Source organism: Anas acuta, chromosome 12 (genome assembly GCF_963932015.1).
Source record: "Anas acuta chromosome 12, bAnaAcu1.1, whole genome shotgun sequence".
Taxonomy (NCBI): domain Eukaryota; kingdom Metazoa; phylum Chordata; class Aves; order Anseriformes; family Anatidae; genus Anas; species Anas acuta.
This window is the reverse complement of record NC_088990.1, coordinates 920,154-933,196: the sequence shown is the minus strand read 5'-3', so window position 1 is coordinate 933,196 and position 13,043 is coordinate 920,154. Positions and strand designations below refer to the sequence as shown.

The window sequence follows — 13,043 nt, the reverse complement described above, 5'->3', positions numbered from 1 at the left end:
GGATGCCCCATCCCTGGAGGTGTTCAAGGCCAGGTTGGATGAGGCCCTGGGCAACCTGATCTAGTGGGCGGTGTCCCTGCCCACGGCAGGGGGTTGGAACTGGGTGAACTTTAAAGTCCCTTCCAACTCAAGCCATTCTAGATCATTTCAGCAGAATAAGTAGGATACCTTAAGGCTAGTCATATTGGAGTCATAAAATAAATCAGAGCAAAATGAACAGCTAGGAGAATCTAATCTATGTGTTGAGCCTCTTAAGAATACTCTTAAGAGCATTAAGAAATGCTCTTGTAGCAAGATAATGATTATAAGGCTTTCTCCTATTTCAATTTTATGTAAATTATTTTCAGGGTTAAACAACACCCACCTACTGATGCTGCTCTGAAAAATCTGAAGAAATTGCTTGCTTACTGTGAAGACATCTATATGCACTACAGACTGGCTTATGATAACAAGTTCTACGATGTGGTAAACATGCTCCTGAAAGATGCACAGACTGGATGTTGTCTTAACGACATGCTATCAAACTAGAACCCATCCTCCATGAAGCAGACTGACTCTGACAGTACCAGTGCCACAACTTGCATGGTTAGTACCGATTCTTTAACAGATATTTTATCAATTACCTGCTTGTAATGATATGCTGCTATGTGAAAGTAACTCCAGAAAACTGGTGGTGGTTGTAAATATTTAAAATGCTGATACTGTGTTAACCTATAAGCGTTTTGTATAATAAATCCTACTGTTTACAAAATACTTGACTAATGGCAAATACAGGCCGGAGCAGTTGATGATGAACCTCAGAGATCCAGCAGCCCTTTAGTGTAGGGGCATGGATGATGGATCACCATAGGAAATAAGCAGAATTATCAGGCTCCTTTGAAAGTTTGAGGTGCATGCCAAGTAACCTATTGTTTTACATATTCTCTGATTCCACTCTCATTAGCCTGTTTTTGTTTTCTAGCTTAAGTGCTAAGCTGAAAGTCTCGTACAACAGCATGTACTTAACGTAGTTGCTACTGTCTTGGTGTGCTTAGACAGGCCTACTGGGCAGACAGTTGGTATTGAGGCCTTAAAAAGAGCTAGCAACCCAAGTATTTTGCCACTTAGATCCTTAGGGTAAGTTTAGAAGACCAGGGACATGTAACAGGGTAATACCTGAACAGTACTTCACACAGCCATCAGCTTCTCTCTCATCCAAAGACTTTATCTCCTCCACAAGATGGGTGGGAGGAACTGTAGCATAAAAATGGCTTCAAAGTAACATCAGTCACATTAAGCAATGATACTGTACTATCTCTAAATATTAAACATTATCCTAGCAACAAGGTTGCTATGGCAATTGTATTTTTAATTAGCAAAGGCATGCTAAGTTGGATTTCTAAGTCGGATTGGTATCTTAACAAGTTCACTTTGGTTGCTGAACAGTCACACTAGCAGCCTTTGCATATGGCATACTACTTGCATAGGGGTATATAAAGTCCAAGTCATAGCGCCTTTGATACACCTTTAATAAAAGATTAAGTAGCACAGATTATGCCAGAACACTGTATTTAAAATTCCAGTTCTAGTCAGTCTCATAAGACTAATTTAGAATAATCACAGCCAGCTCAGTCTAAGTTAAATAATGACTAGCAGCCTTTAAAGTTCCATTTAAAAGTTCCTAGCGTGAAAGGAGAACCTCCTGCAAATCCCCAGCCCTGATTAAAAATTTGGGACCACTAATACTGAGAAGCAGAACTCCTGCCTTGTAGAAGCACACATGTATCCTGTCCGTATTAGGAACAAACACGTGAGTAAGCCATAAATAAGTTGTAAATGCAATACTGACTTCTTATAGTAAGTGTCAGTTGCCAGCTGGAATAGAGCTGCACTGCTAAGGAGGCTGCCCTAAGACATTTCTAAGGTGAGTACAAGCTACTGACCTCAGCACTTCCAGCAACATGGATAATTAAGTTCACTGTGGAAATGCAAAAGTATTTTGTTTATCAGCAGCAGCTGTACATCTTAATTTAAGGAAAGCTGTTATACAGGATTGAAATCTTGCACCTCTAACACCAGAGAAGCTGCAAGTCAGAGCAAAGTCTAGACTTAGTTACAAGCAACCACCACTATTCATCTCATTTTTGCAACTCTCTTCAAGTACTTACGTTGTAGTACACTGAAAGAACAGGTCCAAAGACAGCTATAGTGAAGTCCTCACAATAGTGATTTTTATTAAATTAGTTGCTTTATAAAACATTGCAGATGTCATAATTGTTAACGTAACAATTTGCCCAACTGTAGTAACTGTTGCAGTTTGCTAAGCAAGTTTTTTTTAAATGAAAGAAAATGGCTGAGTCATGAAAGATTTACCACAGCCCATGAGAGACCAAAAGGAAGTCTTATTTTTTACACTTACTTAAACCAGGCAATTAACTGTTAAAGAATACCCAACCCATACAGCTGCATTAGTAGAAATTTAGATGAATGGAAACTAAACTTCATACTTATCTTTTTTTTTTTTTTTCCAAATAAGGCCTTCTTTCCTTGTTCTGACCCAAACAAGTGTTCTGTTTAAATGTCAAGCTTTGAAGTAGTGGGTATCTCAAGTGATGCATTCCATGTGCAGTATCCTTACTTTGAAGTTAGCAGTTTCCCTTCACAATATACTGAAAACCTCAAGCTCTAACTTAAGACAAAGCAATTGTAATACTAAGTGCACACCATGCCCTTGCTGCAAACTGCTTTTGTTCATCAAACAATTCATTCACGGAGCTACAGTTAAGGCCATGTCATTGAACTGTGCTGGTAATAATACTTTGCCTTGTTGAAATTCATTTCCAATTTAGTGGCTGTTACTATAAAAATCGAATAGCAACAATACCGTTATCAGAATGCTGTGCAGTAGTTGGTTTTTTAAAAATTTTATTTTACTGTAATTTATACAGTTTTTATATTTCTTCATTCTAACCCCTTGAGCACAAAACAGGAATCCCAGTGCTTTAGCACTGGCCTGACAAGAGTTAAACCACCAGCACAGAGATACTGCAATTTTGATTGTAGCATTTGGCAGAATTTAAAGAAAGAGAAGTTGTGCTACATGTTTAAGGGATTATGGGCAACAGAAAGACAATAGAAGGGGAGATAAATGTCACATGAAGTCTTCAAAGTCTTGTACATATTCTCCATCATATCCTCCATAATCAGCCAGGTCATCTTTCATAGTAGCCTTTAAACCACCTCCAGGCACAACACCTTTTTTCTTCTTTTTGGCTTTACTTTGCTTAAAAAGGAAGAAGAGCATGTTTACTTAAAAATCCACAGTAATTTGCCGTTATTTAAATTTGAGTGATGCCTCTTGTTTTTGAGGTATGAACAGTTGCATCCTGTACTCGTGGTGAATGCACTATTGCCAATGATTTCTGCAGCAGCATTTCATCCACAACACAATATATTGATAGTAATGATTGAGTGTTCCACAGCTCCCTGCATCGCCCATTTTACTGTTTTGTCATTCATCCTATTTCACCTAGACTCTAACCAAGTAGACTATGCCTACTTTTAATTTTACAAAACTAAACAGTTATAAAGCTCTGCCTTACTGGATTGGTGTAAAGGATTCAGTGGTTAGCCAAACTAATTTACAGGAAAAGGAGAGAGCGTAAGAACAGAAAATATACATACTTTTTAAACTTTTTTGGTTCAGTAAGTCACAGGCTTCTCTCCAAAGTGCAGTACATATTAAAGAAAGAGTTCGTCATGTTTACCAACCTCTAGACTTAATGCAGTAACACTACATAAAATGTTTTGTATTCAAGTCATTCCTGTAGAGTTCCTATAGAACTGGCATAACAGAAGAACACCTGCCACTGAAACGCGTTGTATTTAAGAGTCCCATTTTTCATTTACAAGCTACTACTTACAATAATAATGCACTGCCATTTGTTTTCTACCAATCCTTCACTTTGATTTAAAACATACTGGAAAAAGTGTATTGCCAACGATGTTTCTGTTTAATTTTATTGCTTTCTAATGATTCAACTAATACTTGAATTCCAACTGATCTGGGATTTTAAATTTATATTATAAAACACAATGTTAAAATTTGCATCAGCAGTTAAACTATTACATTATCTTTAAAAACTTATTATTCCTTGCCTATACAATTACTGTTCCTTCAGTTTGCATGACACTGCAGAAATTCCAGCTATCTGCTATTCAAAATGACAAACTTTGGCAAAGATTTAAAGTTACTTCCCTATATTGATATTATATTGACATTTAACTGTAACTGAAGCTGGCTTCCATTTTCAGGGTGTTGGCATAAGTCATTTTAACTCCAAGGCAGCGCAGTGTCAAATGGAACAAAGTTATCATGCAGGTAAGATGCATGTAAATTAAGGGACATTTTGCCTCTGGTCTCTAGATTCAGTAAACACCTGACTATCTCACACATCTAGGAATATTTACGTAGTTCTAAAACAGTATCCAAGACTACCATTTCATCTATTACTACATGTAACAAAATCAGCAGTTCAATTCGGCATTAGACCTATTTCCATTTTCCAGATCAGCGTCTTTAGCAGATAATGTTATTGTTACAGAAGAGCGTAGAAGCCTTACCTTTTCTTGTTTTTGTTTTTCACTGCATAGTACTGTCAAAGAATTTGTGATCTTTTTCAAATCATCAATTTCCACTGCATTAGGAAAAAAAAATAAAAATAAAAATCCTCATCACTATTGATTTTACAAGGCAGTTAAATTATTTATAATCAAAATGCTATCAAAAAACTATGGAGGTGAGCATCAATAATAAGTAAATACTGGCAATTACTTGATATAAAACAGCAAAATACATACTGGGTAATTCTGAGCCTTTTGATGACAACTGCTACTCACATGGTCCCTAGTAAGCAGCTTGAATGTTGGGGAAGGTAAGATTTTGCAAATGCAGAGTTAGCGAACACATGAGCCTTAGTAAGGAGACATTTGAAACAAAAATCTAGCACTATGATGTAATGCAGTAAAATATGGACTGTTTTAGACACATGAAAAGGAGCGGTGGAATATTAATAATAAATTATCCAAGAGATGTCAAGTCCTTCACTTTACAAGACCTGGAATCCATTTGAAATGTATGTTACTAGCTTCAGGAAGCCAACAATCCCTGTATTTATGCAGCATTAAATAGTATCAAGTTACCACTTTGCTGAAGGACAACACGTGTACAGTACAGGAAGAGATCTCAAACAATGAATTCATCAAATACTTCAGCCTACCACAACAGTGGGAAAAAAATTATTTCAGTTTATCTGTGTATGGAATTCATGCTGAATTCCAGAACAATTTATTTTGCAGTCCCTGAATTACATTATCTCAATTTTATAATAGTTTCCTTCCAAATTGCTACTCAAATTTTCCGGCTCAGAGAATCATTTATTTTCCAGAAGCTGCTTCAGGAGAAACATGCGACATTTATATCAGCAAAAGAGTTTACACTTTTAAAGTGCCTGTATTTAACTGACTTGCAGAATGGCTGTAACAGTACAAGTACGTGATCAACAATAAGGTTTGTTGGGCTGGAAATTGGATACTAGGTCAGTGAAACAGACCAGACTAGACTTTACTTACTATAAACTGCATAGATTAATCTTGATTTACATTTTACTCTCACAGCATGTTTTCACATTCAACCCCATTACAATTTTGGCAGTACATTCTAGAAGTCTTTCACTTAACTTACATGAAATACATACGTCTCGAACTAACGCTTCCAAAAAACTGGCATAATGTAATGATTTTTCATATTGTGTAATTTTTTCTTTTAGTAGTTTGCCAAATTCCGTAAAGTCATCTTTTGAAGAGGGATTCATGGCATCTATTCCACAAGTGTTATTTACACCTGCAAGGAAAACCACAGGTTTTAAAGAAAACATCAGCTGTAGTCCCTAAAAGATGACACCAACAGGAAACAAATAACCCCATTCACAGTCAGTTCACTTCTGCTGAACCTTTGCAAAACTAAATCTGAGGTTTTCTCGCTCCCCATGGGCTTCTGCCAAACAAAAACTACCAGCCTGAGTCACTAACCTGGACCTGAAGAGGCTTTGCTCTAAAGCTTAGTCATTTGAAGCAGCTATTTCTGAAGCACTCTTTGCTACATGTAAAGCTTCTCCCCTTCCAGGGTCAGTGCAGAATTTAATTGGTCCTTCACAACTGTTTTAAAGCAACCCCTCCTCCCCAAGGCACTGCACTCTTTCAGAAGATACACAGCAGAATTTTCACTGAATAATAAGCTGAATAACCCACTTTAAGCAAAGAAGCAAGCTTTCGTGTTTGAAGAATGCTGCTATAAATCAGCGCCCTTGCCAGCTGTGTCAAAGCACAGAGCCAGAACAAGCTGCACTAAGTCTATTTCCAGCTACCCAAGGAAACAAGCGCACTCCAGTAACCGAGCTGCCTTTCTCAACATCTAGCTTACTACACAGACTGCCTGAAGTAAAGCATGCGTGCGTTATGCTGCGCCACACTCGCCCAAAGCCTCATCAGCCTGAAGTCTGCATTGTAAAGCAGCTAAGAACAGACAGCACTTTCTTCCTTCATATGCTCATCTTTTGATCAGAAGCATAACTTAGTCGGGAAATTCAGTCAGCCATCTTTTTCCGTTACCATTCTAGCAAGACACGTTAAGGAAAAGCCCCTTACATTCCAACGATGGTTCTGCAGTGAGTCCTTAGCACCAGGCTATGCTTCCAGTAGTTTGGTTTTAGAACCCACATTTATTCTCAGTGACACAACCTGCTTGTGCTCTAACAGTCACATCCTGATCGATCCCATTTGCAGGATCCCCGCACAGAACTGAAAGCTTCATTTAGGGGTGCACTCCTTTTGTCACATTACAGTTGCATTGAGTGGGGTACGACACACTTACCAAAGGTTTCTTTTGCTAACTCAAGGTCTGACTCCTCTTGTAATTTCTTTAGCCGTAGTTTGTCTGCTAACTGTTCTTCTGGTGTAAGTTCTCTATGTTCCTCTGGTGCCTCTAACTGGATTTAAAAAATGTATACAGGGGAACATATTGAGCAGAGGTATTACAGGAAATCATTTTTTTCCAGTGCCACTTGAATAGCTTCTGCCTGAAGTCAGTACACCTCAAGCACGTACAAACCTGAAAACCATCCCAATTAACCATAACAATGCCTATTATTTAATTTAATAAACTGTTCATTTTAACTAAGATGTGCCTTGCCCCTTCTCAGAAGTTTCACAACTGCATGTTTTACCATGAGGTGCATGCAACAGAAATGGAGATAAGCATTATTTCCATAACCCAATTACATAGAAATTAAAGCTGACATCCCCCAGATGTACAAGACCTAACTTTGTTTTATCAGACTACTCAAAGCCTTCATAGGTCTTGTTGAACCTCAAAAAAAAAAAAGGAAAAATCAGAACAAACCCACCCTTTAAATGTATGAGACCAAGAAGAAAAAGTAATTACCCTTTTTTTAAGCTCCTCTTGCTTTTTCTTTTGTTGTTTTTCTTTTTCTTTTATTTTTTCTGCTATTTTCTTTTTTTCTGAAACTTTGGGTTCTGTAAAACATTGAACAATATGACACTCGAGGTTTACCTTTTTTTTTTCCCCCCAACAATCAGAAAACCACTAATCAAAGAGAAAGCGACAGAGCTCAGTTAGCACAATCTGTTCACAGAGGGAGTTTAAAAGACACGCTTTCTCAAAACCAAAACTGATCCTATTTGGAAAGTGGTTTTGATACTTCAGATACACTCAGGACAAAACCAGCATCTTTTCCGACACCACACACAGTGAAATGTATTCCTTTTAAGTCTCACCTTGTTTTACCTCTGTCTCCTTTGCTTCCTCCTCTTCCTCCTCATCGTCCCAGTTATCCTACAAAGTAAGTTTTAATTACGATGAATCTTCACAGGATTCTTCTACAGATAATTTTTACTTTTTGAGATAAACACAAAGAACAGGAGTTTACATAGAGCCTCTTTAAATGCTCGCGTATCCATTAATCTGACATATTTGAGTTCAGAAGCAGGGGTAAGTCATTAGAGCTGTAAAATAAGGACGCTACTTTGGGGAGCAGAGCACAATGTTTCAGGAGCTACAAAGAAGGCGGCTTTTATTCAAAGAACTGCAAAGTTCCTGTCAACAGTTCGAAAAGCAAGGTCACAAGAGTCAGATCAACATCCCATGATGTGAAACATGACTTTACTACAGCTCCTGGTACTAAACACTGCATGATACCGGGATGTCACCTGAGGCAGCACAACCATGCTGAAAGCCACCCGGAACCCGCTGGCCACGGGGCTGTGCTATGAGCAGGAGCACGGCCGTGGGCAGACGGGTGATGTGCGGGGGCATCCTGATGCAGGAGTTCGAACATGCAGCAGCCCTCAGACCACAAGCCTGCGGCTTTTTCCTTAAGAGAAGGAGCTGCCAGAACACCCTTCCCACAAACACATCACTGGCATGTTCTCCATCACATCCTCGAGAGTGTTTTCGGACCGCCCCAGCTGTGGTGTCCGCAGAGGTTCTCTGCTCTCAGTTTCCACCTTGGGCACGCTCCTCATGGCTGCACTCCCGTGCCCGGACAGATGGCCCCAGCTCAAAGCAGCACACGGTTCAGGTGAATATCGAGGAAGCACTTTTCAAGAAGTGACCCGTTTCTGTCACCTGCAGATGTTGTGGCAGTAATCCCACAGTTCCTCCTGACAGCTGTCTGGGTAGGGTTTAGGGGAATACATTTTATTTTCCCAACACCACTCCAGCTTCTGCTGGGTGACCCGACCTCCATATGGGAATCAATGCTCTAAAACTGATCTGAAGCTACATGCCACGCACCACAGGGCACACACACCAGAGGTTAGAGCCAAGAAACCTCACAGACATCTAATTTTAGTTCCCTGTTTCAACCCAACTCGCAAGCTTAAAAGATTACGTTTGATGAGGTGCAGCTCACGCAAAGATCGCACAGCCCATCAGTGCATCACTGCGAGTAACCTGACAGACTGAGCCCTCAACTCGGTCACTTCCACCTCACGGCAGTGATGCAAGCAGCCACCCGAACTGCTCATTTCAGGGGCTGGCATTGGCGTGACAAGAAGACAGAGACAGAAGAACGCAGCACGCGCTGCAATGTGCTGATCCAAGCAAGGAAGACACCCAGCCACCAGCTCACTCGAGTTAATTGGCACTTGTCAGAGACTCAGCTTCCCTTCCACATTCCAAGGACCTGACTTGAATTTGCAGCAGCATTAGTTCAGCTCGTATCTAATTAAGAGTTTGTTCCACCCATGTCCATTACTGCTGTACAAAGCTCGCTGCCCTATCCCCTGCCCTCTCCTTCACAGACGGGGGTTTTAAATTCAGCTGTTCCCTACTGCAAAACCCTGCGAGGCTGAAGGCAGCCTGTCCGCTACACGAAGGCACCAGGAGGCCTGAAAGAAACGCCAAGATTTCATTCCTACATGAGGACTTCCCCAGAGGACGTGCGGGCAGGGCCTTGTGCACCAGGACAGGCTCACGCTCCAGGCCAGTGTGCGGTGCTGGGTTCGGCTCGCAAAACTCTGATGATGAAACAACACAGAAACAGCAAAAACCAGAGGGCAGCGTGGCCACCTCTCGTCCGGCACGGCCTCCCTCTCAGCTCTTAGGTGGGATTTTCAGGAGTCAACTTGAGCCGAGGAAGTCTCCAGCTGTCAGAGAGCCGCCAGCACGCTCCTGGCTGGCAGCGTCCAGACCCCGGGCACCCAAGGACTGCTCAGCCCAACACCAGCGGCCTCCCAGCTGGGCTAACAGCAGCTCGCCTCTTCAAGCTCTTCTATTCCTGTCTTCTATAAATTTCAGTGAGCTCTTGGAGGAAAAGAAAATTAGTACTGCATCTTTGTGCTGAATACTAAGTGATTCAAAAGAGGATACATTGCACAACACAGCCACTAAAGCGGCTTAAAACTTTGAAGTATTTCAACAATGCTCATTTACACGTGCCTAGCTCAACTAAGGGCACTGAAGTCATCTTCCTTTTCATGGAAATGAACCTGTGATGAGAGCAGCTCTCAGTTTCATATGCACCCTGAACACACGAAAATGCTTGTTCTCCCCCCTCAAAACCAAAAGACACGATTTGAGAACGACAAGCACTCCACCATTCCAGTTCCCAGTTGTGCCTGAGCACTCTCCTTCACCAAAGCTGTTGCCTGTGCAACAAGCGAATTTCCTAGTTTTGGTTTGTTGAGCAAAGAATTGCCCAAGAGTAAATAGATGAACATTCCCTGGCAGGAGGCCCATCTTCTGGGAAACTTGTGTTCTGGGTAACGTTTGAGTTTTATTACTTCTGAAGATGCTAATTTTAAACCTGGGGAAGTCACCGTTTCCTGAACTTTAAGTTACTTTAAGTTAATTATCAAAACAACTTCAGAACAAACTACAGAATCTGAATATCTAAAAGGCATTCCAAAACATGGAATGCCCGTGTTAGGACAAACTACATGGAAAACACCTTGTGCTTGTATTTTAGACCACACAATTTTTCTTCTGCAGGGCTGACCCTGGCGAATGAGGTATCCAAACAAACCTAAGCTACCTCCCTAGCTCAGCTCTGAGATCTTGAGCGTTTGTAAGTATGAGCAAACTAAACCAAAACAGGACAGCTTTATCTGCTGGACGGGCCCTTCTCTCCAGATGCAGCTCCAGGACTAGAACTGTAATCCTTGAGAAAGGGGGAAGTAGCTGCACTCCTGGTGCATGGGGGAACACCTTGTGCTTTTATTAGAGCAGCCCCAGAAAGCACAGGTGTCTCTCGGGGAATGACAGCTCGCAGCCCAGTTCGCTTGGCCACATTCCATCACAGCAGGAAAGTTTCCCACTTTCAAAGAAAGGAGGAGAAGCAAACTTCACAAACACACCAAGTCTGATATATTCGTCCATGTGCACACATATATCAAGATTAAATACAAATTTCTATACACACATAGTCCTGCTCTAACCACACTTTTTACAAATGACTGCAGCCACTGCGCACAGAGATACCTCCGCTCCCTTTGCCTGCTGTAATGTGACATCTGTGATAACTGCAGGGTGTGGGCATCACTACATTCATGAAGTAAAATGGACAGCCTGTAACTTACAAAAAACACGCATTTTTTAACAGATGAACTACTCTTTTCATACTACCTATAAAAACAAATACCCACCCTGAACTCCAAGGACAGCTTGAGTCAGTGTTTTTCAGAGATTCTGGTAACGCAAGCACAGGCTGAATAACAAAACGAGCAAGTCCTCACCTCGTAAGCAGCAATTCTCTACTCCGAAAGCTTCATACCTGTGACCACAATGGAGCCATCAGGTCACCTGGTGAACCACCAGGAGATTGCCTGTCACAGGATCTCAGAAGCTGGATTTGAACCCAAGAGGTGTTCTCCAGTTTACCTATTTCCATTCCTCCCGCTCTTCAAGCCCCTTCCTCGTACATTTCCTGACATTATTTGGCTCCCTGTCTGCACGTACGCTAGGCGCACCGAGGTTTGTGTCATCCCCCCCCCAGTCACCTGGCTCGCTAGGGGACAGCTGGAACCACATGGAAGAAACCAAACTTTTACAGAAAGTCAGCTTCTGTAGGTGTAAGAAACGAACACCCACACGCTCTGACACCAATTCCACGCTGACATTGCTCCTCGAACGCACCAAAATCCAGTCCCAAACAGCGCCTTCAGCAAACATATGGCGAGCGACCTCCTGAAGCTGCCAACACCGCGGTGCCCGCAGCACCTTCCAGCTGCGGCCGGGGCCTGGGAGCGGGACGGGCCCGGCAGGGCCACGCTGCGGCAGCCCGGAGCCTGCAGCCACCACGGCGCAGCCCTCCCCGACCCCAACCCGGGGGCACGGCACGCTCCGGGCTGCGATGGCCGAGGGCGAGGAGCCTCCAGCAGCGCCCAGAGCCCGGCAGCAGCGGGGGGGGGGGGGGGGTCCCGGGCCAAACCCTTAGGGCCGGGCCCCCCCCTCCCGGCCTTGCAGCGCCCCAGGGCCCGACCCACCCCGAGGGAGGCCCGCGGGCAGCGCGGCCTCGGCTTCCCCCAGCCCCCCCCCAAGCCCAGCGCCGCCTCCCAGCCCCGGGGGTGCCGCGGGGACCCCCCCTGAGGCGCCCGATCCCGGCCGCGGCACCTTCACGTCGTCCTCCTCATCCTCTCCGGCCCAGCGGTCGCCGGCCGCCACCCCCGGCACCAGGCGCTTCGCCACCGGCTCCACCACCTCGAAGGTGTCGGCGTCTGTGGGGGAGAGGAGAAGCGGGTGAGCGGCGGGGGGAGGCTGAGGGGGGCTGAGGGGGCCCGGCGGGGCCGCCACCTACCCCACGAGTCCGCCTCCGCCGCCATCTTCGTGCCGCGGCCGCTCCGCAGGCGCCGTGAGTCAGCCCCACCACAGCCAGCGCCGCGCGGGGCACGCCGGGACGGCGGCGGAATGCCCGCCGGCGGGGGGGGAGCGGGCCGGGCCGCCATGAGGGGAGGGACGCGGCCGCCATGATGGGAGGGACGGGGCTGTGAGGAGCCTCCCCGCCGCCATGATGAGGGGTGCGGGGGCGCGGCCCGTGTGGCCCCTCACGGTCGGGGCGCGGCCGCCGAGCAGCCCCCGGTAGCCCCCCGGGGCTCCGAGTGCCGTCCCGGGGGCTTCCAGCCGCGGCCTCGCTGTGCTCGGGCGGGCTCCGGCCGCGGCGTCCCGCGCACCGCGTGAGGAGCCCCGGGATCCCGCAGCCCCCTCACGGCCCTTCTGAAAGGGTTACAAAAATAAAAAGGTTTTACGAAGGAGAAAAAGCTACTGTGTGTATCAATAAATTAATCTAGGAGTTACCGTCACATATAGTCTGAATTTATTCCCTTGTCTCTGCTGCAGTGAATACAAACCACACCTTTTGAAGATCCTTCACATATTAAAAATATAACAACACAATTCAGTCAGAGCGAGAGGCAAAGAATGAGGAGACGCCCACAAGTTGCCTGCCAGGGGTCCCCAGCTCCGCAGGCTGTCAGGGTGCCCGAGCACT

The 13,043-nt window shown here is 44.4% G+C and overlaps 2 protein-coding genes across 3 annotated transcripts in view; one reads left to right on the top strand and one right to left on the bottom strand.

Moving 5' to 3' along the window:
• SPG11 (SPG11 vesicle trafficking associated, spatacsin) overlaps positions 1–5,881 on the top strand; it is a 38,473-nt gene extending 32,592 nt beyond the window's left edge. Inside the window, exons 40-41 of one of the 2 annotated variants that reach the window (XR_011100542.1) lie at positions 348–585; positions 4,294–5,881. Coding sequence is in view for 1 of the 2 variants with exons in the window: in XM_068695218.1 (XP_068551319.1) it covers positions 348–528 (181 nt within the window). In the remaining variant the exon portion in view is untranslated. Of the gene's footprint in view, positions 1–347; positions 2,507–4,293 lie in introns of those variants that run through there. The other variant, XM_068695218.1, reaches the window with a different exon arrangement.
• Positions 2,189–12,509, bottom strand: EIF3J (eukaryotic translation initiation factor 3 subunit J). Its single transcript, XM_068695219.1, has 8 exons — positions 12,354–12,509; positions 12,170–12,273; positions 7,834–7,891; positions 7,481–7,572; positions 6,911–7,025; positions 5,723–5,881; positions 4,603–4,676; positions 2,189–3,262 (listed from the first exon to the last, which is right to left on the bottom strand). The coding sequence occupies exons 1-8, from the start codon at positions 12,499–12,501 to the stop codon at positions 3,131–3,133; spliced, it is 882 nt and encodes a 293-aa protein (XP_068551320.1). The 5' UTR covers positions 12,502–12,509; the 3' UTR covers positions 2,189–3,130.
• Positions 12,510–13,043: the final 534 nt, after the last annotated feature.

Bases quoted from the DNA above. Each gene is read 5' to 3' on its own strand.
- EIF3J (XM_068695219.1), bottom strand. From the start codon at position 12,501: ATGGCGGCCCGGCCCGCTCCCCCCCCGCCGGCGGGCATTCCGCCGCCG. The intron at 12,274-12,353 runs GTAGGTGGCGGC...TCTCCCCCACAG, and splicing joins GGCGGAGGCGGACTCGTGGG to ACGCCGACACCTTCGAGGTG. The intron at 7,573-7,833 runs GTGAGACTTAAA...AATGTTTTACAG, and splicing joins GGAGACAGAGGTAAAACAAG to AACCCAAAGTTTCAGAAAAA.